General features: G+C 33.4%; 2 protein-coding genes across 2 annotated transcripts in view; one reads left to right on the forward strand and one right to left on the reverse strand.

Moving 5' to 3' along the window:
• LOC142351710 (dynein axonemal heavy chain 3-like) overlaps positions 1–27165 on the forward strand; it is a 282726-nt gene that overhangs the window by 195475 nt on the left and 60086 nt on the right. The gene's annotated exons all lie outside the window — the stretch shown is intronic.
• On the reverse strand, positions 83–26329 carry LOC142352068 (uncharacterized). The gene is made up of 3 exons (XM_075404422.1): positions 25146–26329; positions 22513–23025; positions 83–1418 (listed from the first exon to the last, which is right to left on the reverse strand). Exons 1-3 carry the CDS (start codon positions 25986–25988, stop codon positions 282–284), a joined length of 2493 nt encoding a protein of 830 aa, XP_075260537.1. The 5' UTR covers positions 25989–26329; the 3' UTR covers positions 83–281.

A 27165-nucleotide genomic window follows, 5' to 3' on the forward strand; every position in this document is an offset into this window, starting at 1 on the left:
ATAAAGTAATGGGCTTTTTGAATCGCAGAAATTTTTTCCTAAACCTTGTGTCGCATAAGATACAAAAAAGGATCGACGCAAAAAACGTGGATAACTTTTATTTCAGGGACAGGTCGAGAGTTTTTCAGGAAAACACTAATCATACATGATATAACTCTTATTTATATATATGAAGGGAGCTAAACATATGTTGAATACAATAAAATCGATTGATCAAAACTCTCAAATTTCTACGAGTTTTGCATCTCCTTAATGAGTAGATAGATTCATTTCGTCTCCTGTTATTTCGTAGATGGCCATATACCACCAACTTGCTTTTCGTAACACCTGTGAATAACTTTGAGTCCGAAAAAGAGCAAAGCGATGCCCAATCCGATTGAATAAGTATAAAATATTCCTCTGATTTCTGTAAACCCAATCGTGTCGACATTGCTCGCCAATTTCTTCTCCTCCGAACACTGATTCCGAGTCGTGAACCACTTCGTATGAATATCAGCCATTGTTCCGTCTTCAATTAAGCCCAAAATTATGGCCGAGAAATTGCTAGCCAGCGACGACCCTTTCGGAAATGCAAACCCGTAACCCGATCCAGAATTTGGGTTCTCCGAACTGTACACTGCTTCCAAGTCACAAGGCGCGAATGTCAAGTCGTACGCAATATAGGGCGATTCGCGAATGAACGCAAAGTCGTTCAATTCTCGAACTCTTTTCATTCCTTCCTCGGCTTTGAAGAAACCCGTGTCACGACTTGCCATGTTTTGGTACATTTTCCGAAAGGGTTCGTAGGACGAGCTTTGGAACGCCCACTGGGTCGCTTGCCCGGGTTCCACGGCATAGTGTAACTCTTCGTAGCCAATCAAATCATCGATCGTATCAATCGACAATGTCGCTTTGTTCACTGTTAGCATTGATGTCAAGCTTGCCGTGTATAAGGTCAACATCATAAGCGAAAAAAACCACCACGAAATTGCAGTTACCCGAGAAGGTATTGATTTTGGGTAAGTTTCGGGTCCCTGTGCGAACAAACAAGCCAGACCAAAATACAAACATGCAGATACACTTGCCAAAGGGTCGTTTCTTGAATTGTGAACCCCGAAAAGATATAAACACGATGATGTTATCAACAAACACCCAAAAATTGTGTACCAAACCTCATTGGCGAAAGGTAGCATGTACGACAGGAGGTTTGAAGTAGCCGCTGGTTTTTTGTAAACAACTCCGAGGTCTATTTGCATAAAGGGTGATGTGAACTCGACAACCTCAGATCTCGCGGCGTTTATAGTCAAGTCCGCGGCTATCATGTCCACACGTTCGTAATATAGTTCGCCGACCATACCATTCCAGACCCCGTCATCATCCGGAACTCCGTAATTCCCGTCCGGGACAACGATGAAGTTGTAGTCAAACTTTAGTCGGAACTATTCCCCCTCCCCCGAGAAAAAATTTTTTGCTTTGATATGCCGGACTGAATAAGACTAATGCGAGTTTTACGTAGATTATGGTTTGAACAGTCTCATAAAAGATGAAATTAGCTAATGTTATTAAGATACATACAATTCTAAGAGTGATAAAACGCCAACTTTTTTCACTGATTGTGGTTTGAACAGCCTAATAATAGGTAGGTCTCGCTATTACAATTAACACATACCATCAATATTCTAAGAGTGTTGAAATATTAAGTTTACGGTCAGTTCAGGCTCTAAGGGTGTTGAAATCTTAATTTTAGATGGTCATATTCATCTGGGGAAAAGGGGAAAACAGTTCCCTTTAGTCGTTTTTGTATTTCCTCGACCAAATCCTGAATGTATCCGATTCTTCTCGTGTTGTTTTCGAGGTCCTGCAGGTCAAAAAGAAACGGTTCGCGAAGAATTGTTGAGATATTTAAAGTTGTTCCTCGCATTGTGGCTGCTGTGCTTGTAACTTCGTAAAAAAGGGACATAAATGCAAATAATAAAGCGCATACATATCTTTTTTCAATCATTTTAGAAAGTTCTGTATTAATCAGGGATTAACAAACACAGAGACGGAAAAAAATAAGTTGGCAATATTTTATTGAAATAAGAATTACGTTCAGAGGTAATCAAGTAATTTTTGTTATTTGCGGTTTCAAATACTAACAAAAGACGGCATTTCTTCACAGAATGATTTATAAATTGCTTTTGTTCTTTTTATCTTGATAGAAGTAATCCGCGTCTTTCAATGTGGATTCTTAAAAACTAAGTACCTTTGAAGCACGAGTTAGCGGCGACAATAAGGCTAAGTTTTAGAGGATTATTTTTGATGTTGAAAGCTTTCAATACATTTCAAGTTGCTAATTTGTATTCAAAAGGCACAAAATAGCAATTTTAAGATGTATATTTGAAATTCAAGAACATCTTTGAAATATTTCGAAGTTTTCACTTTTAATTTTGACAAAATCATCTTCAAGTTGACGGAATGAATTTTAGAAATAGTTGCAACGCGGTAATTGGCGTCTTCAGTTGTTTTGCTTTTCAATAATGGTCGCCGAATTTCATTATGATGGTCAAATTTCTACTGACAATCAAAGCTTTTGTGATAAAGAAAGAATTAACGGTCAAAAAAGAGAACCAATTTCCTTTAATGCAAAATAAATTTCTATTGACGTAGCAAAAATGAACATCCGGCAATTATGATGAACATGATTTGCTTTGATTTAGAATGTGAATTCTTTTTTGTTACAGGAACAAGAATATGAATTTTATTGTTAGCTTCTGTTTGAACAAAAATGGCTGAAAGCTAAAGCACCAACTACAAAGGGTTTCAAAATAATTTAAAGCAAATGACCAAACCAAATTTTATGCGGCTGATAATTTTTTTTCAACTATTTTTTTTTATTCTGATGATTATATTGAATATAGTGCTTAGCGTTTTTCATGCCCGATTCGAGTTGTCATTACAAATTCAAAAAACTTCGCAGAAATTTCTGAAAAACGCTGAATGGTGCAGATAAGCGTTGAAAATATGATATAAAGTGAATAAAAAATTCAGCACAAAAATTTTCAGCCCTAATTTATCACTTCCTCATATTCGTCAGCCCAAGTTCAACGTTTTTCCTCGCACAATTTTTCTAAGCCAAATGAGCACTGTCCTTTGCAGTTTTTTCTGCGGTAATTTTATCAGATTTGCGCTGCGAGAGTTTCGGGACCTACCGAATCAGAATTTATGCTAAGAAATTGTGCGGAAAACGCTGAACTAGCTTTGAAGAAGAAATCGGGGAACTGCTGAAGTTGTGGAGTTAGCGCTGAAAACACTGAGGCACGTGTCCAAAATAACAGATGCTCTGTGTTTTTAAAAATTATTTGAAAAAATTATCCCAGGCATCTATGGCTGTTAAAAATATATGGGAAAGACAACAGTATTGAGTGCTGAATTGGTGCTGTAGAAGAATTAAATGTAATTTTTGCTAGAAAACCACTAGATTTAGCATAAAAAACATCAAAAACATTAAATGCAAAATCCTCGCAAAAATGAGCGTGGAGTACGCTGAATTAACACCGGCAGAATTCTTGTTATAGCTGCGAATCTGTAAGCTGAGCGTAGCTATATTGCGATGCTCTTGGTTTTTACAATCTAAGAATTGGATTGTATTGGTGCTCTGTCTATTTTTTTTTAAATTTTGTAAGATGTTTTCACACCTGTTTTCATGACTTTGAGTTTTCAAAACGGGATAAACAGGTAAAGCTCAGCGGGCATCAAGTTTCCTTATAGGCCCGCGTTTAGTAGTCCCTCTAGTACGCAGAGTGGTGAAGCTACTGGGACGGCCGTAATTCAAGGTTAAACGGTCATTTTTGGGAGTTTTTGAGCCTAAATTAATGAAATTTTTAGCACTTTTTCATTTTTTGGATTTTTTGTTAGACCAGTCTGAAATTGAGGTTTATTAAAGTTGATAAAGGTCTTTTGCAAGACGTAATTGCTTTTTACGGCCACTTTAAGCGCTATATCTATTGCTACTCCAAACATAATTACGTTAATTTATACTAATTTTTTCAATTTGTTTGAAAATTTTTGTCATTTTTTTTAGTTGTTTCAGATTTTGATGTCAAAAAAGCTCCTCTGGGCTTTAATAATAGCTTATTGCATAGTTTCCAGTGGTGATGAAGTGGTTTTAAACATTTTAACTTTAAGAATTAAACCAATTTTTTAAAATCAAACTTGGTTTCTTTTTCAAATTATCTGACATTTACTGTCATTATTCAAGTTTTCCAGCCCCAGGGGGCAAGAGGCCTCATCTAGGGTTTGCTAACAATTTACTGAAAAAATTTTTGGCCATGGAATGGTATTCAACAGTTTAATATCTTTTACCAATTTTTTGATAAAGTTGCAATTTTTTCTTTAAATTTTTGAAATTTTTGTTCAGTGGCCAGGCAACCTCTTATAGGGTTTGCTAGTACGTTACTAAATATTTTCTAGGGGCAATGAAATAGTTTTCATTTTTTAATTTTTGCATTTGTAGAGAATTTTTTAAATAAAGCTTGCAATTTAAAATTTTCGATTGTTTTCAAATTTTTTGATTTTTTTGTCACTCTCTGAGTTTAACTATCTTTACTGGCCAACAAAACTTTTTAAATCTTGTAGACGGTTCACAAAACAGAACTCCAGAGTCGAAAAAATGTTTTGACCTTTTTTTAGCCCTATTTTTGGAAATAGTTTCTTGATGCTCTTGTCATATTTCTCCAGTTTATCTACTTTTAGTGGCAGATTCATTTTTTTCAAGGTTTGTGCGTGAGTTAGTAAGTATTTTCAAATGAGTCATATATGATCTTCTAGTTAAAAGCTTCAAGGGTATTAGCAATAATCGTTTTTTTTTTGGTTAGTTTGATTCTTTTAAGTTCTCAACTCTTGAGATTTTGTCTTGGTGGCTGGGATTGTTCAATTGATCTGCTGGTCAGGTTCAATAGGTCTGTCTTTCATTCAATTATTTGGATTGTATTTCAGGACTTGTCTTGCTATGTTTTTTTGTTTCGTTGTCTGACGCTCTTTTTTTGTTTTACATTTGTTCACACAGCAAAGCTGAAAAAGTCAAATTTTTGGAATGACTTATTTCTCTCACTAACGGCATTTGCGCGCGTGACGTCAATTTTCATTCGCTTTAGCGAAAGTTTTTAGGTTATTTGCGTGATTAAATTTTGATCATACATGACTTACCTCACTCAATAAAATGACTTTTGCACTTTAAAACTTAAGTTTAGTTTTACGTTGTTTAAGGTCAAAGGAACTCATATGTGCAGTAAAGTTCCCTAATAAGAGGCTTCTGTGGAATGAATTTTAACAAGCTTTATAATTTATCGCTGAATGATTTATAGCCTAGATTTTTGAGCGGCGTCAACTTTTTTTTCAATTTCTGTTTCTATCTCTATTATATGGCACGCAGGTCTATTCTTTCGCAGCTATTCCGGCATTTTGTCGGCTATGTTTTAACTTTGCTTTAATCAGCGTTTTTTGGCAGAAGTTTTCTTAATGTTTATCTTTATCCGTTTTTTCAGCATATTTTTTTTAAGAAATCCATGATTGCAAGGAACTATGTTCTCGAATGGGGTTTAAAAGAACTTGTAGATGATGAACAATCTATCTTGTTCAACTTCATTGAGCTCATGAGTCAATTGTTGCCTATTTACAATTACTAATTGCTACTTGATCTTATCAAAAACCTTCTGGTGGTCGGTTAACGTTTTTGAAATTAATAAAGGCGTTCGTATCTTATTCAGTTTGTTGAATTTAATCTCAAGATCTAGACAAAATGCAGCCTGCGTTAAAATCATCATAATGTATATGCTCTAAATTTAGAAATGCGCAGAATAGCAGCCAAATGGCCTGCAAGGAATTATTCAGTTATGGCCGAAAATTTACTGTGATCTTTGACTTTGATAAAGTCGTCTTACGCGGTATGTAATCATCTGATCTTCTAGCACTTACAGAAACTTACCACTGTGTAACGCAGTGGTAGACAAAAAAATTCATTGTTACTTTATGATTTCAGAAACGTTGAAAAAAAATTTTGTTTACTGGCAATAAAAAGTTAGACTGCACGCAAGATTTAACCAATGTGGCCGGGACAATATAAATAAGCGTTCATGAGAAATCAGAAAAATTCAGTTTTACTGTTACCGATTGTTGAAACTCAGATTGCTGCTAATTTTGCTTTGGAGTTTGAAGTAGAATTAGTACTCATCATCACGCGTATTAAAATGATTCATCGAAGTTTCAATCATATTGATTTTCAATAGCCGCCGTCAGTCTCTCAACGGCTATTGTTTAGGCGCTCTCCTTTTTTTACAATTCAAAGATATTGAATGATATTGGGACGCGGTCTTGTTTTAACATCTGTTCACACATTTTCATGACTTTTGATGTCAAATTAGAGTAGTGATTCTGGTCAAGCCGAAATGCAGGAAGTGGATCGAAAAGCGAGTGGTTTTGCGGCGTGAAATGTTTTTGCTCTAGATTTAGAATAGAGATAGAAAATGGTGTTTGAACAAAAAATACTTTTTTCGCAAGTGGTTTTTTGTTTACATGCGGCAACTTCACTGTGATTCTTACTGTTTTTACGACTCGAAGAGGAGTATTGGAGAAGTGTTTTTTTCAATTCAATTATTTTGGAGTGATCTTTGAAGTAGGAGATGAAACACGTGAAAAAATTAGGAGTGATTTCGGTTGCTGAACAAAATGAAAAGTTGAGCGAAACGAGAGTGGTGTTTGTTCATATCGCTGTTTTCTAGAGAGCGAGAAATTAAGGTGTGAAAAAAATTTTGTATGTGAGCGAAACGTTTCGCTCGCCTATTGCATTTTAAAACAGTTTATTTCAAATATTTTTAGTTAAGAGTTTTGGTTATGATTTTTTTTTCAGTTTTAGGCTGGTTTTGGTAATGGTTTGAAGGTTTCTGGAAATTCATTTGACTTCTATTCTAATTCTGAGGTTTTTCATGTATTTTGCTGATTTTTGGTCTAATTTTTGCAATTTTTTGACAAATTTTTGCCCGATGCCTCAAATTGGTATGAGAAAACCCTTATTGATTAACCGGGTATGAAAAGGGTATTAAAAACCCTTATAGTGGTAGAATTTTTTTTTGTTTAGCTTTGCTTTAATCAGAGTTTTTTGGCAGAAGTTTTCTTAATGTATAACTTTCTCCGTTAATTCAGCATTTTTTTGAAATAAATCCATAATTGCAGGAAATTATGTTCTAAAATGGGGTTTATGAAACCTGTAGATAATGAACAATCTATCTTGTTCAACTTCATTGATCTCATGATTCAATTGTTTCCTAATTACTATTACTAATTGCTACTTGATCTTATCATCAATCTTCTAGTGATCGCTTAATGTTTCTAAAATTAAAAAAGGCGTTCGTATCTTATTCAGTTTGTCGAACTCAATCTTACGATCACAAAATGCAGCCTGCGTGAAAATCATCATAATGTATATGCCCTAAATTTAGAAATGCGCAGAATAGCAGCCAAATGGCCTGCAAGGAATTACTGAGTTATAACCAAAAGTTTGCTGTGATTTTTGACTTATAAAGTTGTCTTATGCTGTATATAATTATCTGACCATCCTGCACTTACAAAAATTTATCGCTGTGTAACGCAGTGGTCGACAAAAATAGTTCATTGTTAGTTTATGATTTTAGGAATGTTGAAAAAATGTCATATTTTTGGTTGATGACAATGAAGGTTAGAGTGCACGCAAGATTTCATCAATGTCGCCGGGACAAAATAATAACGCGTTCATGAGAAATCATAAAATTTCAGTTTCACTGTTACCGATTGTTGAAACTCAGATTGCTGCTATTTTTGCATTGGAGTTTGAAGTAGATTTATTAACTCATCTTCACGCGTATTAAAATGATTCATCGAAGTTTCAATCAAATTGATTTTTAATAGCCGCCGACAGCCTCTCAGCGGCTATTCTTTCGGCGCTCGCCTTTTTTACAATTCAATGAAACTGAATGATATTGGGGCGCTGTCTTTTTTCAAAGATCTGTTCACGCGTTTTCAGTATTTTTGAAGTCAAATTAGAGTACTGAAATTGGTCCCGCCGAAAAACAGGAGGTGGAGCAAAAAAGCGAGTAGTTTTGCGGCGTGAAATGTTTTCGCTCTAGATTTAAAATAGAGATAGAAAATGGTGTTTGAACAAAAAATTCTTTTTTTGCGAGTGGTTTTTTGTTTACATGCGGCATTTTTACTTTGATTGTTACTGTTTTTACGACTCGAAGAGGAGTATTGGAGAAGTTTTTTTATTAATTCAATTTTATTGGAGTGATTTTTGAAGCAGGAGATGAAACACGTGAAAAAAATTGGAGTGATTTTGGTTTCTGAATGAGGTGTGAAAAAATTCTTTAAGCGGGCAAAACTTTTGCTCACGTGCCACGCGCTTCATTTTAAAGCAGTTTTTCACTTTTTTAGTTAAGAGGTTTGTTTATGATCGTGTTTGATTTTACGGCTGGTTTTGGTAGTGATTTGGAGGTTTTTGGAAATTCATTTGACTTCTATGCTAATTCGGAGGTCTTTCATGTATTTTGCTGGTTTTTGGACTAGTTTTAGCATTGTTTTAACGATTTATTGCCTACTGCCTCAAATGGTTATGAAAAGACCGTTATTATTTGACCGGGTATGAAAAGGGTCTGAAAAGACCATTGCACCGGAAGAATTCTTGTTTAGCTTTGCTTTAATCATTGTTTTTTGGCAGAAATTTTCTGAATGATTATCTTTCTGCGTTATTTTAGCATATTTTTCAGGAAATCCATAATTGCAAGGAACTATGTTCTAGAATGGGGTTTAACAGAAGCTGTAGATAATGAACGATATATCTTGTTCAAGTTCATTGAGCTCATGAGTCAATTGTTTCCTAATTACTATTACTAATTGCTACTATATCTTATCATATATTTTTTGGGGATCGCTTAACGTTTTTGAAATTAATAAAGGCGTTCGTATCTTACTCAGTTTGTTGAATTTAATCTTACGATGAAGAGAAAATGCAGCCGATTTGAAAATCATCATGTATATGCTTTGACTTTAGAAATAGGCAGAATAGCAGTCAAATGGCCTGCAAGGAATTACTGAGTTATAGCAGAAAATTTGATGTAATTTTTGACTTTGATAAAGTCGTCTTACGCTGTAATATTTATCTGATCTTCCGGCACTTACAGAAACTTATCACTGTTTAACGCAGTGGTAGGCAAAAATAGTTCATTGTTATTTTATGATTTTAAAAATAATGAACAAAATTCATATTTCTGTTTAATGAAAATGAACATTTAGAGTTCACGCAAGTTCTCATCAATGAGGCCGGGACAATATAATTACGCGTTCATGAGAAATCAGAAAAATTCAGTTTTACTGTTACCGATTGTTGAAACTCAGATTGCTGCTAATTTTGCTTTGGAGTTTGAAGTAGAATTAGTACTCATCATCACGCGTATTAAAATGATTCATCGAAGTTTCAATCATATTGATTTTCAATAGCCGCCGTCAGTCTCTCAACGGCTATTGTTTAGGCGCTCTCCTTTTTTTACAATTCAAAGATATTGAATGATATTGGGACGCGGTCTTGTTTTAACATCTGTTCACACATTTTCATGACTTTTGATGTCAAATTAGAGTAGTGATTCTGGTCAAGCCGAAATGCAGGAAGTGGATCGAAAAGCGAGTGGTTTTGCGGCGTGAAATTGGTTCGCTCTAATTTTAAAGTAGAGATAGAAAACGGTGTTTGAACAAAAAATTCTTTTTTCGCTTGTGGTTTTTTGCTTACATGCGGCAATTTCACTTTGATTCTTACTGTTTTTACGACTCGAAGAGGAGTATTGGAGAAGTGTTTTTTAAATTCAATTTTATTGGAGTGATTTGTGAAGCAGGAGATGAAACACGTGAAAAAATTTGGAGTGATTTTGGTTGCTGAACAAAAGAAGAGTTGAGAGAAAAGAGAGTGGTTATTGTTCATATTGCTGTTTTCTAGAGAGCGAGAAATTGAGGTGTAAAAAAAATTCTGTAGGCGAGCAAAACTTTTTGCTCACGTGCTGCTTTTTAAAGCGGTTTTTTTTTAATTTTTTTTAGTTAAGAGGTTTGTTTATGTATTGATTTGAAGGTTTCTGGAAATTCATTTGACTTCTATGCTAATTCGTATGTTTTTCTATTATTTTGTTGATATTTTGTCCAATTTTTGCATTTTTTCGACGATTTTTTTGCCTACTGCCTCAAATGGGTATGAAAATACCCTTATTACTTGAGCATTTTTCAGATAACAAGTGATTACAGTTTTATGGATATGAAGCTTTTTTGTTGATAAATATAGCAAAAAATGGCGAAAATTGAAACTACTGTTCTTTAGACAAGTTTCCTAGCCTGTTATTTCTTGCCTTTTGTTTTGCAAGCATCTGGATACTTTATTGGCTGAACGCAATTTTTCTTTGGATTTATATGCTTTTGTAATATTGAAAAACTATTAAGTTTTTCCTTCACATATTTTTAAAGGTTCTCATTAGTGATTTTAATATGTACTAGTTGTTTTGAAGAAGTAATTTCTAGCAGAGATAATTTTTTTCGTGTCTCAATATCTGAAAAAATTTTTGTTTCAAGATAATTCTAAATTAGTTGAGGCAAGTTTTTTCTGATGCGTAGTTGGATGGCGTTTAAGTGGATTTCCCCTTTGATTTGTTTGCTCAATTTTTCCAACTAAAATTTTTTTATTTTTTGGGTCGAATTTTTTTCTGAATGATTTTCACAATCCAATCATCGTTCTATGCCTAGCTTTTTGCTTGAACCAAATTTTCTCGCTGGAGGTTTTTTCTCTCATGCGGCATTTTGATATTGATTTTCAGTTTGTTTTTTTTTTCATTTTGTTGATCTGATTTTTTAAGAAATGGTTTTTCCATTTCACTCATATTCCGTTCGAGGTCTTGTTTTTTGTTTATTCAAAGCAAAAATCTTTGAACTGTACCTCAGGACTTGTCTTGCTATGTTTTTTTAATTCTCTTTACTTTTTGATCACATTTTTCGTTTTACATATGTCACGATTTTCACGTTTGACCTCTGACTTACTTCACTCATTCTTTTAATTGGATGGATTTTAAATTTTCTCACGAATTGAGTTGCGCAATGTGGTGTATACGGGCAATGTCAAAAGTTCAAAATCAGAAGATAGGTGATAAACCGATAAAGCCCGGTCATTAAGTCATATTGCATTAGGTTATCAAAGTTCATTAGAGTGTTTGCTAGCTGAGTGTTTGGTATTAAGCTTAATAGTGTTCAGTATCGAAGCCCGAATTAGGTATAGTGTTGGAATGTAACTGAAACTGCACCCGAAATTAGAACAATTTTTGACACTGAAAAAAAAACAGAAAAAAATGGTTAATTTGTCTCTTTTTTTTCTGTTTTAATCGCGATATGCCTCAAGCGCGCCAACGGCGGCTACTTTGCTTTTAATCTGCCGGCTATATTTTGTCTTATTTTGGATCATGCTCAAAAATTTTCCATAAATAAGTATTTCCTTAAAAAGATTTGAGAGTGAAAATACCATCGTTCTCAAAAACTACTGTCAAATAAATGTGCCCAAAACTTTGACCTCATTGCTTTTGAGGAGCCTAGTATACTTTAGAGAAGGTCGCGATTGAGTTTCTAAAATGTTTTGTTTTGTGTATGTGTTTTAAAGACAAGTATGTTATCGCAGGAATGAAATAGCAGGGGTTGAACGATAGCAAATGAGATATCCAGTGCTAAAGGCAGACAAGTTTGAAGTGCTCATTATAGATAACTAGAGCAAGTGTTTTCATTAGTTCGGAATAATGGCTAAGCGACCTGTCTCCTGTCATTATTTTTGTGAAATGCCTCACAAATGTTATCAAAATGATCACCAGAACAATAAAAAGATCAGCATCCAATCAAGATTCCAGCTAAGATCAGCCAGTTTTTAGAGTCATTAACTTTTGACTACTAAAACTAGCAGTTCGTATCTTTTTTGCTTTTTAACGGCACAGTCAAATTAAATCGCTGAAACATGATGGAGACCATGCGTTTCTCGTCCTTTTATTAGAGTTTCCTGAAAATGTTAAATGCATTCTGTTGAAGTGCGTATAAAAAGAAAATGCTCTGTTTAGACTATGCAAACAATTCTCACTAGACTCTATACTGTGCTTTGATTAGACTATTAGTACTCGGAATTGGCTTCTGTCACCTGATGATGCTTTTAAAAAATCAAGTTTTGTTATATCAAAAGAGAAATATTAGTGTCTAATAAATGCACCAACAATAAACAAAAGTAAACTTACTATCTACTACCATAGAGTAATTAAATTGAATTTGAATAAAAATGAAAAACTAAAAATTTGTTTCTTTTACAAAGAGTTAAAATAAAATTTATTAAAACTTAGTAAAATGATAAAAGTTTTTTGTTTATGTCATTATACTGCATTGTTGCCTTTTTTGTTTTTTTAAGATATTGCACCCAGTACGGTATGCGCCCCAAATTATAATTTACGTTTCATTAAATCATAGATCATATTTTTTCAACGTAGCACGTTCGCTTAAGGGTGCAAACTATTTACAACCAATCAACTGGGTTAAGGTGTTGGTTTCTTAGCCATTAATTTTGGCAAGTTACTTTTTTTGAGGCTCAAACGGTTTCCGTACAAATTTTCCACTAATCTTTTTTCCAATCAAAATTATGAAATGAATTGGTGAAATAATATCAGTTTAAAACTCGGCAGTTTCATTTCGCATTGCAATTTTTCGCGTATTGCTTCAAAATTGTATAATTTGCTATTTAGTGTTTTGTTTCAGTTGTGTGTGTTCTAAAAATTATGTCTATTGTTTTCTAAAAGTGAACAAATAACACTCAATTCAGCTCAGTGAAACCACAACTTTTTGGAGTCCTTTCTTAAAATATAACACTATAGTTATCATGGGTGGAAATCTCGAATGGATCTCCGTAATGAAACCTAACGAATGACAGTAGTCTTTACAAATTTTTTGATGGAGAGTTTTGACGTTAGCTCCTTCTCTGAATTGATTCAGAAATCTAATTAAAAATTTGCTACGTCTCTTGAAAATTTAACTGTCTCTGAACAAAAAAACTTGTTCACTAAACTTCTCAATTTATTTCCCAAAAAATTTTAACTGCATAATTGTTTAGGTCCTTATTGTCATATCTGGATAATTCAAAATCAAAGCTATTTTAAACTTTTGGGTCTTTTTATGAAAACTTTTCTCCTGACCCTTTTGCGCTTTTGCTCGAACCATCGTTCAATTTCATCTCTCGGGTGATTTTTTACGCTTCATTTGTTTATTTTTGTTTTATGTGATCTAAATTGATCTTTTACAACAAGAAAATCTGTCTCTGAAACAAACGTGATTGTAAAGTGATTGTAGTGTAGGATGTTTCACGCCCCAAAAAAAACCAGGTGGTTAGATCTCCAACGTAGGACCTACCTCCCTAGTCGCCAATTTGTACACCAACAACAATTAATCCAAGTTATACCCCCTCTGATTTAATTTGCCCCGCTTGTCTTTCGAGAGCATTTTGTACGACGATTGCCCGTTTATGTTTCTTAGAGCGTCTTTTCTCGTTAACTTGAAACTATCAGGAGTGTTGCTTAAGAAATTCTCTGTGATGCATCTTTAATGCCTTCAATTTCATTAATTATTTCCATGTTTTAATCTTTTGAAGCGCATTTTAGCCTAACGTTAGGTCAAAACGAGCAATTATGAAGTTGTTTATCGATCTTATAAATCAACTTTAAATTATAATGAAGTTTAATTATACGCGTGACATTTTCATGTTTGGTTTCTACAGTAGCAAAAAAAGGATTCAACCAAAATCTGTTTTATTTTTTTTTTCGAAAATTGTATGAATACATAATACTGTTTTATTAGAATACTCTTGATGGCATTGTCATTGAAAAAACTCCTGAATAGCGTCTTTTTGCACCAGGTTGCCACATAATTCTTTTATTAGTAAATTTTTTTATGCCACAGGCTTCCCTTATTTAGTTGCTTTTCTTCACAAATAGATTTTGTGTTTTCTAAGTAATATAAATTGTTCAGACTCTGATTTTCAAAATCAGCACCTCACAAATTCCACTTTTGCGAAATTGACAATAATCTCAGGCGTCACAGCAAAAAAAAACAAAAAAAACAAAAATCACTCCAAATTTTTTCACGCGTTTCGTTTCCCGCTTCAAATATCACTCCAATAAAATTGATTAATAAATGAATGGACTTCACTAATACTTCCCGAAACCACTCGAAGGAGAAATTTGGCCATACTTATGACTAAACAACTAGAACAACTATTGTGAGCCCTAAACCTCCACAATTGCCATAAAAAATTAAGGAAGTAAAGAAACGGCATTCAAAAACAAATTGAACAAAAAAACTAGTAAAACTTAATGAGTTTTTTAATGGTACAAGGAAACATGAAGCCGCATAAAGTTCCGTTGCAATTAGAGCCCTGAAAAACTCGCAAAATAATTGGAAAGTTATAATAGGCTAAAAGAACTTGTCTAAGATTTAAAAAAAAGAAAAACTGCAAAAAATAAGAAAAATGGTTTAAAATTTCTCAATTTTTCTGTCGTTTTTCCTAAGAAAAAAATGTTTTTTATCAACAAAACTTTTTTCCACATCAAGTGGTATCTGAAAATTCCTTAATTATTAAGATTATATTCAAATCCCATTTGAAAGCAGTAAAAAAACAGGCAAAAAATTATTAAATTTTGTCTAAAAATCAGCAAAACTGATCAAAAACCTTCAAATTATCAGTAAACTAAAATTTACTACTTGAAACTTTCACTTCCTATCAAACCAATCCTAGAACTAATACAATATCATAATCGAAGCTCATAACAATCAAAAGTTGCAAAAAACTGCTTTTAAAAGCTGCACGTGAACCAAAAAAATTCGCACGTTCATAGAAAATTTTTTCACACATCAATTTCTCGCTCTCTCAAAACCAGCTGTATGAACAAAACCACTTTTTTCGCTCCGCTCTGCACTTTTGTTCAGCGCCAATTTCAATCCAAATTTTTCACGCGTTTCATTTCCCGCTTCAAAAATCACTCCAAAAAATTAATTAAAAAACAGGACTTCTCCAATACTCCTCTTCGAGTCGTAATAAAAACTCTCAGAAATGTTGGCATGCTTTACAGATCAATTATTTGGCAAGTTTTATGTTGCCCAATTCCAAGCCTCGTTTTTTGGAATTTTCCGTTTATTGAAAAACTTTTTTGGGACGTCAAGTGCAATTCTCTCAACTGTTAAATTCGTGTAATCTTGCCTTGTTCTCTGCTCTTAATCCAAAGAGGAAAACTAATTACTTTGTCTCTTTCGAACAAAACTGCCATGAAAAAAATTTTTACGTGTAGCACTTTTTAGCCATACCACTTTTTTGTCACTTTACTTCTTATGCCATTTTTACACAACATTGCCTGCATTTGTTTAAGCACTTGCGCTGTTTTTCTTTTTTTTTCTTGTTTTTTTTATCTGCAAGGTAGAAAATACTTTCAATTCTTTTATTTTGACTAAAAGAATACGATAATAATCCGTCAGCTACCTGCAGATTATAACACAGCGTAAAAACAGCACTTTCCAAAGAGTTATACTTTCCAATGAGTTTCGAAAAAATTTTACTTCTGTAAATATATAGTATTAAATAGCGTCGGACTAAGCTTTCTAGTTATACTCGTAAAAAGACTGATGAAAAGTTTTTCTCAGTCGTTGTTCGTCGTTTTGATTAAGTTGAGTATTTTAAAAAACAGAAACATCTCAAATATCATTCAGTTTCTGGAAATTCATTTGACTTCTATGCTAATTCGTATGTTTTTCTAGTATTTTGTTGATATTTTGTCCATTTTTTGCATTTTTTCGACGATTTTTTTGCCTACTGCCTCAAATGGGTATGAAAATACCCTTATTACTTGAGCATTTTTCAGATAACAAGTGATTACAGTTTTATGGATATGAAGCTTTTTTGTTGATAAATATAGCAAAAAATGGCGAAAATTAAAACTACTGTTCTTTAGACAAGTTTCCTAGCCTGTTATTTCTTGCCTTTTGTTTTGCAAGCATCTGGATACTTTATTGGCTGAACGCAATTTTTCTTTGGATTTATATGCTTTTGTAATATTGAAAAACTATTAAGTTTTTCCTTCACATATTTTTAAAGGTTCTCATTAGTGATTTTAATATGTACTAGTTGTTTTGAAGAAGTAATTTCTAGCAGAGATAATTTTTTTCGTGTCTCAATATCTGAAAAAATTTTTGTTTCAAGATAATTCTAAATTAGTTGAGGCAAGTTTTTTCTGATGCGTAGTTGGATGGCGTTTAAGTGGATTTCCCCTTTGATTTGTTTGCTCAATTTTTCCAACTAAAATTTTTTTATTTTTTGGGTCGAATTTTTTTCTGAATGATTTTCACAATCCAATCATCGTTCTATGCCTAGCTTTTTGCTTGAACCAAATTTTCTCGCTGGAGGTTTTTTCTCTCATGCGGCATTTTGATATTGATTTTCAGTTTGTTTTTTTTTTCATTTTGTTGATCTGATTTTTTAAGAAATGGTTTTTCCATTTCACTCATATTCCGTTCGAGGTCTTGTTTTTTGTTTATTCATAGCAAAAATCTTTGAACTGTACCTCAGGACTTGTCTTGCTATGTTTTTTTAATTCTCTTTACTTTTTGATCACATTTTTCGTTTTACATATGTCACGATTTTCACGTTTGACCTCTGACTTACTTCACTCATTCTTTTAATTGGATGGATTTTAAATTTTTTCACGAATTGAGTTGCGCAATGTGGTGTATACGGGCAATGTCAAAAGTTCAAAATCAGAAGATAGGTGATAAACCGATAAAGCCCGGTCATTAAGTCATATTGCATTAGGTTATCAAAGTTCATTAGAGTGTTTGCTAGCTGAGTGTTTGGTATTAAGCTTAATAGTGTTCAGTATCGAAGCCCGAATTAGGTATAGTGTTGGAATGTAACTGAAACTGCACCCGAAATTAGAACAATTTTTGACACTGAAAAAAAAACAGAAAAAAATGGTTAATTTGTCTCTTTTTTTTTCTGTTTTAATCGCGATATGCCTCAAGCGCGCCAACGGCGGCTACTTTGCCTTTAATCTGCCGGCTATATTTTGTCTTATTTTGGATCATGCTCAAAAATTTTCCATAAATAAGTATTTCCTTAAAAAGATTTGAGAGTGAAAATACCATCGTTCTCAAAAACTACTGTCAAATAAATGTGCCCAAAACTTTGACCTCATTGCTTTTGAGGAGCCTAGTATACTTTAGAGAAGGTCGCGATTGAGTTTCTAAAATGTTTTGTTTTGTGTATGTGTTTTAAAGACAAGTATGTTATCGCAGGAATGAAATAGCAGGGGTTGAACGATAGCAAATGAGATATCCAGTGCTAAAGGCAGACAAGTTTGAAGTGCTCATTATAGATAACTAGAGCAAGTGTTTTCATTAGTTCGGAATAATGGCTAAGCGACCTGTCTCCTGTCATTATTTTTGTGAAATGCCTCACAAATGTTATCAAAATGATCACCAGAACAATAAAAAGATCAGCATCCAATCAAGATTCCAGCTAAGATCAGCCAGTTTTTAGAGTCATTAACTTTTGACTACTAAAACTAGCAGTTCGTATCTTTTTTGCTTTTTAACGGCACAGTCAAATTAAATCGCTGAAACATGATGGAGACCATGCGTTTCTCGTCCTTTTATTAGAGTTTCCTGAAAATGTTAAATGCATTCTGTTGAAGTGCGTATAAAAAGAAAATGCTCTGTTTAGACTATGCAAACAATTCTCACTAGACTCTATACTGTGCTTTGATTAGACTATTAGTACTCGGAATTGGCTTCTGTCACCTGATGATGCTTTTAAAAAATCAAGTTTTGTTATATCAAAAGAGAAATATTAGTGTCTAATAAATGCACCAACAATAAACAAAAGTAAACTTACTATCTACTACCATAGAGTAATTAAATTGAATTTGAATAAAAATGAAAAACTAAAAATTTGTTTCTTTTACAAAGAGTTAAAATAAAATTTATTAAAACTTAGTAAAATGATAAAAGTTTTTTGTTTATGTCATTATACTGCATTGTTGCCTTTTTTGTTTTTTTAAGATATTGCACCCAGTACGGTATGCGCCCCAAATTATAATTTACGTTTCATTAAATCATAGATCATATTTTTTCAACGTAGCACGTTCGCTTAAGGGTGCAAACTATTTACAACCAATCAACTGGGTTAAGGTGTTGGTTTCTTAGCCATTAATTTTGGCAAGTTACTTTTTTTGAGGCTCAAACGGTTTCCGTACAAATTTTCCACTAATCTTTTTTCCAATCAAAATTATGAAATGAATTGGTGAAATAATATCAGTTTAAAACTCGGCAGTTTCATTTCGCATTGCAATTTTTCGCGTATTGCTTCAAAATTGTATAATTTGCTATTTAGTGTTTTGTTTCAGTTGTGTGTGTTCTAAAAATTATGTCTATTGTTTTCTAAAAGTGAACAAATAACACTCAATTCAGCTCAGTGAAGCCACAACTTTTTGGAGTCCTTTCTTAAAATATAACACTATAGTTATCATGGGTGGAAATCTCGAATGGATCTCCGTAATGAAACCTAACGAATGACAGTAGTCTTTACAAATTTTTTGATGGAGAGTTTTGACGTTAGCTCCTTCTCTGAATTGATTCAGAAATCTAATTAAAAATTTGCTACGTCTCTTGAAAATTTAACTGTCTCTGAACAAAAAAACTTGTTCACTAAACTTCTCAATTTATTTCCCAAAAAATTTTAACTGCATAATTGTTTAGGTCCTTATTGTCATATCTGCATAATTCAAAATCAAAGCTATTTTAAACTTTTGGGTCTTTTTATAAAAACTTTTCTCCTGACCCTTTTGCGCTTTTGCTCGAACCATCGTTCAATTTCATCTCTCGGGTGATTTTTTACGCTTCATTTGTTTATTTTTGTTTTATGTGATCTAAATTGATCTTTTACAACAAGAAAATCTGTCTCTGAAACAAACGTGATTGTAAAGTGATTGTAGTGTAGGATGTTTCACGCCCCAAAAAAAACCAGGTGGTTAGATCTCCAACGTAGGACCTACCTCCCTAGTCGCCAATTTGTACACCAACAACAATTAATCCAAGTTATACCCCCTCTGATTTAATTTGCCCCGCTTGTCTTTCGAGAGCATTTTGTACGACGATTGCCCGTTTATGTTTCTTAGAGCGTCTTTTCTTGTTAACTTGAAACTATCAGGAGTGTTGCTTAAGAAATTCTCTGTGATGCATCTTTAATGCCTTCAATTTCATTAATTATTTCCATGTTTTAATCTTTTGAAGCGCATTTTAGCCTAACTTTAGGTCAAAACGAGCAATTATGAAGTTGTTTATCGATCTTATAATTCAACTTTAAATTATAATGAAGTTTAATTATACGCGTGACATTTTCATGTTTGGTTTCTACAGTAGCAAAAAAAGGATTCAACCAAAATCTGTTTTATTTTTTTTTTCGAAAATTGTATGAATACATAATACTGTTTTATTAGAATACTCTTGATGGCATTGTCATTGAAAAAACTCCTGAATAGCGTCTTTTTGCACCAGGTTGCCACATAATTCTTTTATTAGTAAATTTTTTTATGCCACAGGCTTCCCTTATTTAGTTGCTTTTCTTCACAAATAGATTTTGTGTTTTCTAAGTAATATAAATTGTTCAGACTCTGATTTTCAAAATCAGCACCTCACAAATTCCACTTTTGCGAAATTGAAAATGATCTCAGGCGTCACAGCAAAAAAAAACAAAAAAAAAACAAAAATCACTCCAAATTTTTTCACGCGTTTCGTTTCCCGCTTCAAATATCACTCCAATAAAATTGATTAATAAATGAATGGACTTCACTAATACTTCCCGAAACCACTCGAAGGAGAAATTTGGCCATACTTATGACTAAACAACTAGAACAACTATTGTGAGCCCTAAACCTCCACAATTGCCATAAAAAATTAAGGAAGTAAAGAAACGGCATTCAAAAACAAATTGAACAAAAAAACTAGTAAAACTTAATGAGTTTTTTAATGGTACAAGGAAACATGAAGCCGCATAAAGTTCCGTTGCAATTAGAGCCCTGAAAAACTCGCAAAATAATTGGAAAGTTATAATAGGCTAAAAGAACTTGTCTAAGATTTAAAAAAAAGAAAAACTGCAAAAAATAAGAAAAATGGTTTAAAATTTCTCAATTTTTCTGTCGTTTTTCCTAAGAAAAAAATGTTTTTTATCAACAAAACTTTTTTCCACATCAAGTGGTATCTGAAAATTCCTTAAGTATTAAGATTATATTCAAATCCCATTTGAAAGCAGTAAAAAAACAGGCAAAAAATTATTAAATTTTGTCTAAAAATCAGCAAAACTGATCAAAAACCTTCAAATTATCAGTAAACTAAAATTTACTACTTGAAACTTTCACTTCCTATCAAACCAATCCTAGAACTAATACAATATCATAATCGAAGCTCATAACAATCAAAAGTTGCAAAAAACTGCTTTTAAAAGCTGCACGTGAACCAAAAAAATTCGCACGTTCATCGAAAATTTTTTCACACATCAATTTCTCGCTCTCTCAAAACCAGCTGTATGAACAAAAACCACTTTTTTCGCTCCGCTCTGCACTTTTGTTCAGCGCCAATTTCAATCCAAATTTTTCACGCGTTTCATTTCCCGCTTCAAAAATCACTCCAAAAAATTAATTAAAAAACAGGACTTCTCCAATACTCCTCTTCGAGTCGTAATAAAAACTCTCAGAAATGTTGGCATGCTTTACAGATCAATTATTTGGCAAGTTTTATGTTGCCCAATTCCAAGCCTCGTTTTTTGGAATTTTCCGTTTATTGAAAATCTTTTTTGGGACGTCAAGTGCAATTCTCTCAACTGTTAAATTCGTGTAATCTTGCCTTGTTCTCTGCTCTTAATCCAAAGAGGAAAACTAATTACTTTGTCTCTTTCGAACAAAACTGCCATGAAAAAAATTTTTACGTGTAGCACTTTTTAGCCATACCACTTTTTTGTCACTTTACTTCTTATGCCATTTTTACACAACATTGCCTGCATTTGTTTAAGCACTTGCGCTGTATTTTTTCTTTTTTCTTGTTTTTTTTATCTGCAAGGTAGAAAATACTTTCAATTCTTTTATTTTGACTAAAAGAATACGATAATAATTCGTCAGCTACCTGCAGATTATAACACAGCGTAAAAACAGCACTTTCCAAAGAGTTATACTTTCCAATGAGTTTCGAAAAAATTTTACTTCTGTAAATATATAGTATTAAATAGCGTCGGACTGAGCTTTCTAGTTATACTCGTAAAAAGACTGATGAAAAGTTTTTCTCAGTCGTTGTTCGTCGTTTTGATTAAGTTGAGTATTTTAAAAAACAGAAACATCTCAAATATCATTCAGTTTGAGGAAAATGAAATTCTATAATCAGTATAAAACATTTAAGAAAAATTTTAGATTATTTTCAATTTATTTTATCTGCTTAATTTATTAGTAGTTTGATCTTTTCTGAACTCCTGTTTCTTTTATTGAGAATAATAATGATTTGTTCACCAATTAAAACAAATTTTGTAACCACTGAAATTTTTTCAAACTTCGTTAATAGACCTGCCCTTAATGTGGCGGACAAGTAATTTAGCGACCCGCTGCAATATGTTTTGCATTTTTTCTTCCTTTCTTGTTTGAAGTTTAAAATTTTAGAACTGTTTGTCATAAGTGTGATATCTTATGTTTAGTCACTCTTTTCTCGTTCATTTTTCCGTATCTGGTCCAATCTTCACCTTTGCATGCAGCCTGGCATGTTTAATTGCTTAGCACAAAAAATATTTTTTTTCAGAAGTTCAACACTTGAAAAGAAAACAAGAACAGCTCTTTATTTTGTGTTTCATGCTTGGGAAAAATTGGTTTTAATATTTGCGAAAGCTCAAAATTTCTTTGGTTTAAACTGGAAAGCTTTCATTTTATCAAATAGTCTAATCAAAATAAAACAATGCTAATTGTTTTAAACAGCTTTTTTTGAAATAATCAATTTTGAGATTAAGCCAAAAATTTGGTCCTTTTCCATTTTTAAGCTCAAATAATGCAAAGAATGAGAATTTTTCTTATTGATCAACTTGAAGTTGTTAAACCAGCTGTGATGATCAATGTTCGCTAAATTCATAATAGTAAGATCGTGATAATTTAATCTTTGTGGCTAACTCAAATTAACCATGCGCTGGTAATCTTTTTATAAACCTGATTTATTACATGCGGCTGGAAATTTTTATATATCGAACATCGAAATTTTTAATACATTGTCATGGTGATCTTAAATGCCTACATTTACCACATTTTATAATAGTAAAAGATTTTATTGTTAAATTGAAATCGAGGAATGACATATTTGCTTCAAAGGGAAAATTGTTAGTTTGTAGTTTGTTTAAACATTTGTTCAATTTCCTGCCTTTGTGTTTACATATTCTGTGTTTTCTGCGGGTTTCTCTTCTCGGGGGCAGACTTGAGCCTCGATCTTTTTTCTTCCGATTCTTATCCCGAAGAACAAGAAGGACGCAAAAAGCCCGATTCCGAATGTGAGAAAGATCCCTTGCGCGTCTGCGAAATCAATCGTGTCCACGAAAGTTGCTAATTTGTGCTTGTCCGAACACTGCGATCTCAAAACGAACCATTTCTTGTGAATTTTTGCAATTGTACCATCTTCTATCATTTCCAGAATCTTGGCCGAAAAAATTTCGGTCAAGTGAGATCCTTTTGGAAACGCGAACCCGTACCCAGCGCCCGATTTTGGACTCGTGGAGCTGTACACGACTTCCAAGTCGCACGGGGCGAACGTGATGTCATAGTCGATGTAGGGTGACTCACGAATGAATGCGAAGTCGTTTCGAGAGCGAACTCGTTCCATTCCTACATCTGCAACGTAGAAACCTGTGTCCCGGCTTGCCATGTCGTCCCACATTTTCTATTAAAAACATCATTGCAGTTTAATGCATATTTTTCACCTCTCTAAAAACGATCGGTTCTTATAACAGAACTTTTACGCTACCAACTTTTTGTGAAAATGTAACGATGAATAAGCGAGCTATACCATAATCATTTGATAATATGAAAAATACAAGAGTCTTATGAACTTCTTTTACCATTTTTCCTCTAAGACCTCATTACAATGTTTTCAATTTTTGATCTATTAAAATAGATCTTATACGAATCTCACAAAATATATATCTATCATGAGAAGTTTATATCAGAATTGATATTAATTAAGCAAAAAATCTTGCAGCATTTCTCCACATCAAGGTATTTTTGGCTAGTCACTTTTGATAACATCTTCATCATTCCTCGTCTTGTTCGAAAAACTCAGAGTTCTGAGAAAAAGCAATCGTTGCACAAATGTCATTTTTATTAGCCCTCAAGCTTTGTAGCCATTTTTTTGTCTTGGGCGTTTGTATGCTTTCAATTCTTGTGGAGCTCTCTTACAACACTCATAGAAAGTTTTTAGGAACGCTTAGGCAGACAGAAATTCGTCATGTAAAGAGTGATTTTATATCCGATCCCTGGTATCTATCCTAACCTGCCCTTATTTTTTCATGTTCATAGCCCACTCGGGGTTGCTCAATTTCTAGTGGTTATTTTTGCAAGATTTTCAAGCATTTTTTAGTTTTTTTGAGACAGAGCATCTTCCAAAGTCTTGCACGCTAACCATCATTCAACTGGAAAAATTAATTCATCATCTTGCAAATAGGAAAATCATGTTTTTGACATGATCAACATATGAAACGAAGGACGTATTTTATTACTCGTTTTTTGGCGATGTATTTACATTAATACAGAAGCAATTGTATGCGTTATTATGTCTAGTAAAAATTATTCATCTTATAAATCTTCATATCAGCCCTGAAACTGATAGTCCTTCCAAAAACATCTCTTTCTTTATCAAAATTCATTATTATCAAAATGCGATTAACTTTACAAAAAAATTTCTTGATTATTTAGAACGCATGAAAAACCTCAAAAAAATGTTTTTCAGGCTGGCAAAAAATGCTTCAATAGTGACTACGTCTGCTGCCAATTTTGATTTTTGTATATATTGAGATCAATTTTTGTAAAAAAAATATTTGTTTGTCTTTTAATTACTACTTATCAAAAACATAGTTGTAACTCTGAGCTAGCATTAGTAGTTCAATGCTTGAATATCTTGCAAAATAACCAAAAGAAATCTCTGTTTCTTTATCAAAACTCATTATTATCAAAATGCAATGAACTTTAAAAAATTTCTTGATTGTTTAGAACGCTTGAGCTATGATTAGTAGGCTTCTAAGTTTTAAGCTCGCTGAAATTGATGGGCAGACATGGAATCAAAGCGAGAAGGTTAGTTTTCACAGTCTTGAGCCCACAATGGCGCCATTTTGATGTTTTTGTCGGTTTTTAATGTTTTTTTTTGACAAATGTCATTTTTCGCCATATTTTGCTCTTCTCTTGGTTTCGTTTTTTGCCACTTAGGTCCTATGCAGTTATGATTTCCGTTGTTTGCAAAATCTCTAAAGTATTTGTATAGAAACTCCAACTCTTTAACTCAAAAAAATTTGTTGCCGATTTTCAAGTTAATTTCGCAATTTTGAAAATTTTTGTCAGTTTTTATGTTATATGAGGTTAATGAGCCAATTTTTTTCATTTTACTGCGCAATGATGATTTTGATGTCGAAAACTTCAGCGATTTTGCAGCAATCTTTTTTTTTCCTTTTTTTGCTTGTTTGTCAATTTTATGTTGAGTAACGTTCTTTTGGTCGGCAGGTTTGCTATTTTTTGGTCAGCGTTTAGGCTAGCGTTCAACATCAATTAGATATTTCTGAAGACGTTGATATAAAATTTACATTTTAACTGGAAAGTTTAAGCCTCGCTTTCCTATTATTTTTGTTGTCAAGTTTTGATTCTCATTTCCTTGGAACCAAGAATATATCTACAACTGAAATTATAATTATATATTTTTTCTGCAATCTTGTGAAAATTTTGGCCCTCTGTGTTTGGCTCCTAGTGGTCAATTTCTCATTTTACTATGCGAAACTAGAGAAATAAAAGTTTTACCTGGAATGGTTCGTAAGATGTGCTTTTGAACGCCCAGAATGTAGCCTGTCCGGGTTCAACTGCATAATGGAACCCATCATAGTACAAGAGATCCTCGATCGTATTAATAGGCAGTGTCACTCTATTCACAGTCAGCATTGCCGTCAAACTCGCAGTGTACAAAGTCAGCATTGTGAGCGAAAAGAACCACCATGAAATTGCAGTGATGCGTGATGCCATTGATTTCGGATAGGTTTCTGGTCCTTGTGAAAAAAGGCAAGCAAGTCCGAAGTAGAAACACGCGGCCACACTTGCTAGCGGGTCATTTTTCGAATCGTACATCACAAACACGTACATCGACATCGACGCGATAACCAAACATCCGGCGATAACATACCAGACCTGGTTTGAAAATGGCATCATGTAGGCCAGGGTTCCGAACTGGACTGTCGGTTTTTTGTAAACGACGCCCAGGTCGATTCTCATAAATGGAACCGTATAATCTATGATCTCAGATCTGGCAGCATTAACTGTCAAGTCCGCGGCTATCATATCGGCGCGTCCGTAGTAAAGTTCCCCGACCATACCATTCCAGATCCCGTTATCATCGGGAACCCCGTAATTCCCGTCAGCAACTGGGTTTAGCTGGTACTCGAAGTCCATCCGAAGTTGCAGCTCATCAACAATGTCTTGAATGTAGCCGATTCTTTTGGTTCTGTTATCAAGGTCAACAATGTTGTACAGCCAGGGTTCACGTAGTAAAGTTGACATGTTAAGGAAAAGTTTCTGGTCCGGGTCGGGGGTTGTGGAACCCAGAAATACAGGTGTCAAAGAAAGTAAAATAGTTAAAGCGCAGTTGATCATTTTGAATTTTTGTTTGATCAAATTTTTAGAGAGCAGAAATTGTTTCAGATCGCGGGTTAAGCAGTTGCTAGCCGGCACTAGGGCGTTTATCTTTCAGATTATCTACTGAGAAAATTGAAGCGATAATTGTTGAAGTATTAAGTTGAAAAAGAAGCTTCAAAATTCCTTTTAAGTTCTCTTGCAGCATCGTGTGAAGACATATTATAAAAAAACGTGGAATAATTTTGACTTGGAATTCATCAACTTACGGATTTTCGTATCAAAGTCGAAAACCTCTTAAAACACCGCGCATTTTTGACCATAAGAATAACTGTTTTTCAATTACTATAAACAAGCTATTAATTCACTTTTGTTTATTGATCAGCGCAAAATAAGATGTCTTTTCAATTGAAGAGAGCTTCTTATAACACAGACTGTTGTCGATAGTGTTGCTTTTTAGTCTTGTCTTAAGAAGAAGAATAAAGAACTGAAGATTTGAGATCCAAGGAAAAAGAAAGCAAGCAACTTTGATGATAAGAGATTATAATGTCGCCACCGGTTCGACTGAGAACGTTATTGCATCAATGGAAATTGAAATGTATACCGCTTGGCTCCCCCCCCCCCCCCTCCCCTCCCTCTCAAAGTTCTTGCGGTCATGTGACCTCCCTTCACGTTTCCATTTGATTTTTGATGGCGGTTAATAGGGAGCTAATGAAGTTATTAGTATTTAAAACAAGTTAATGGTTATAATTAGCTTCAATTAAGCAATACTTTGATTATCAAATCCATCGAAAGAAGAAATTCAACAAGGAATTGAGTATGTTAAATGATCCGTAAGCGTTTTGATTGGTTAAGGGAATATCAATTAATTTAGGAAGTTGATCTGAAAAAGAATCTTTTTCGAGATTCATGAAAAGTAAAATATCTGCTTCTTTTAAAACAAATGGTACATATATAACTATATAATGACTGAACTATTGTTCTATTAAGCTGGAAGGTGAAAAATTTGTGGCGAATATTTAGCGTTTGATGATAAACTATAAGCTATCAGCTTACGCCAGAAGAAACAAGTTCGAAAACACAACAATTGAGCAAAAAAACAAAACGGATTTTTACTGTTCATTATAGTATTTATTTCATAACATTGTTTATCGACGCCATAAAAGAAGGGCGAAATTTTTGCTTTTGGTTTTACTCT

Source organism: Convolutriloba macropyga, chromosome 13, assembly GCF_964194025.1.
Source record: "Convolutriloba macropyga chromosome 13, txConMacr16.3, whole genome shotgun sequence".
Taxonomy (NCBI): Eukaryota; Metazoa; Xenacoelomorpha; order Acoela; family Convolutidae; genus Convolutriloba; species Convolutriloba macropyga.

Coding starts and splice junctions, on each gene's coding strand:
- LOC142352068 (XM_075404422.1), bottom strand. CDS start 25,988: ATGATCAACTGCGCTTTAACTATTTTACTTTCTTTGACACCTGTATTT. Junction 23,026..25,145: donor CATCTTACGAACCATTCCAG/GTAAAACTTTTA, acceptor TGTTTTTAATAG/AAAATGTGGGACGACATGGC. Junction 1,419..22,512: donor CAGAATATGTAAACACAAAG/GCAGGAAATTGA, acceptor GAGGGGGAATAG/TTCCGACTAAAGTTTGACTA.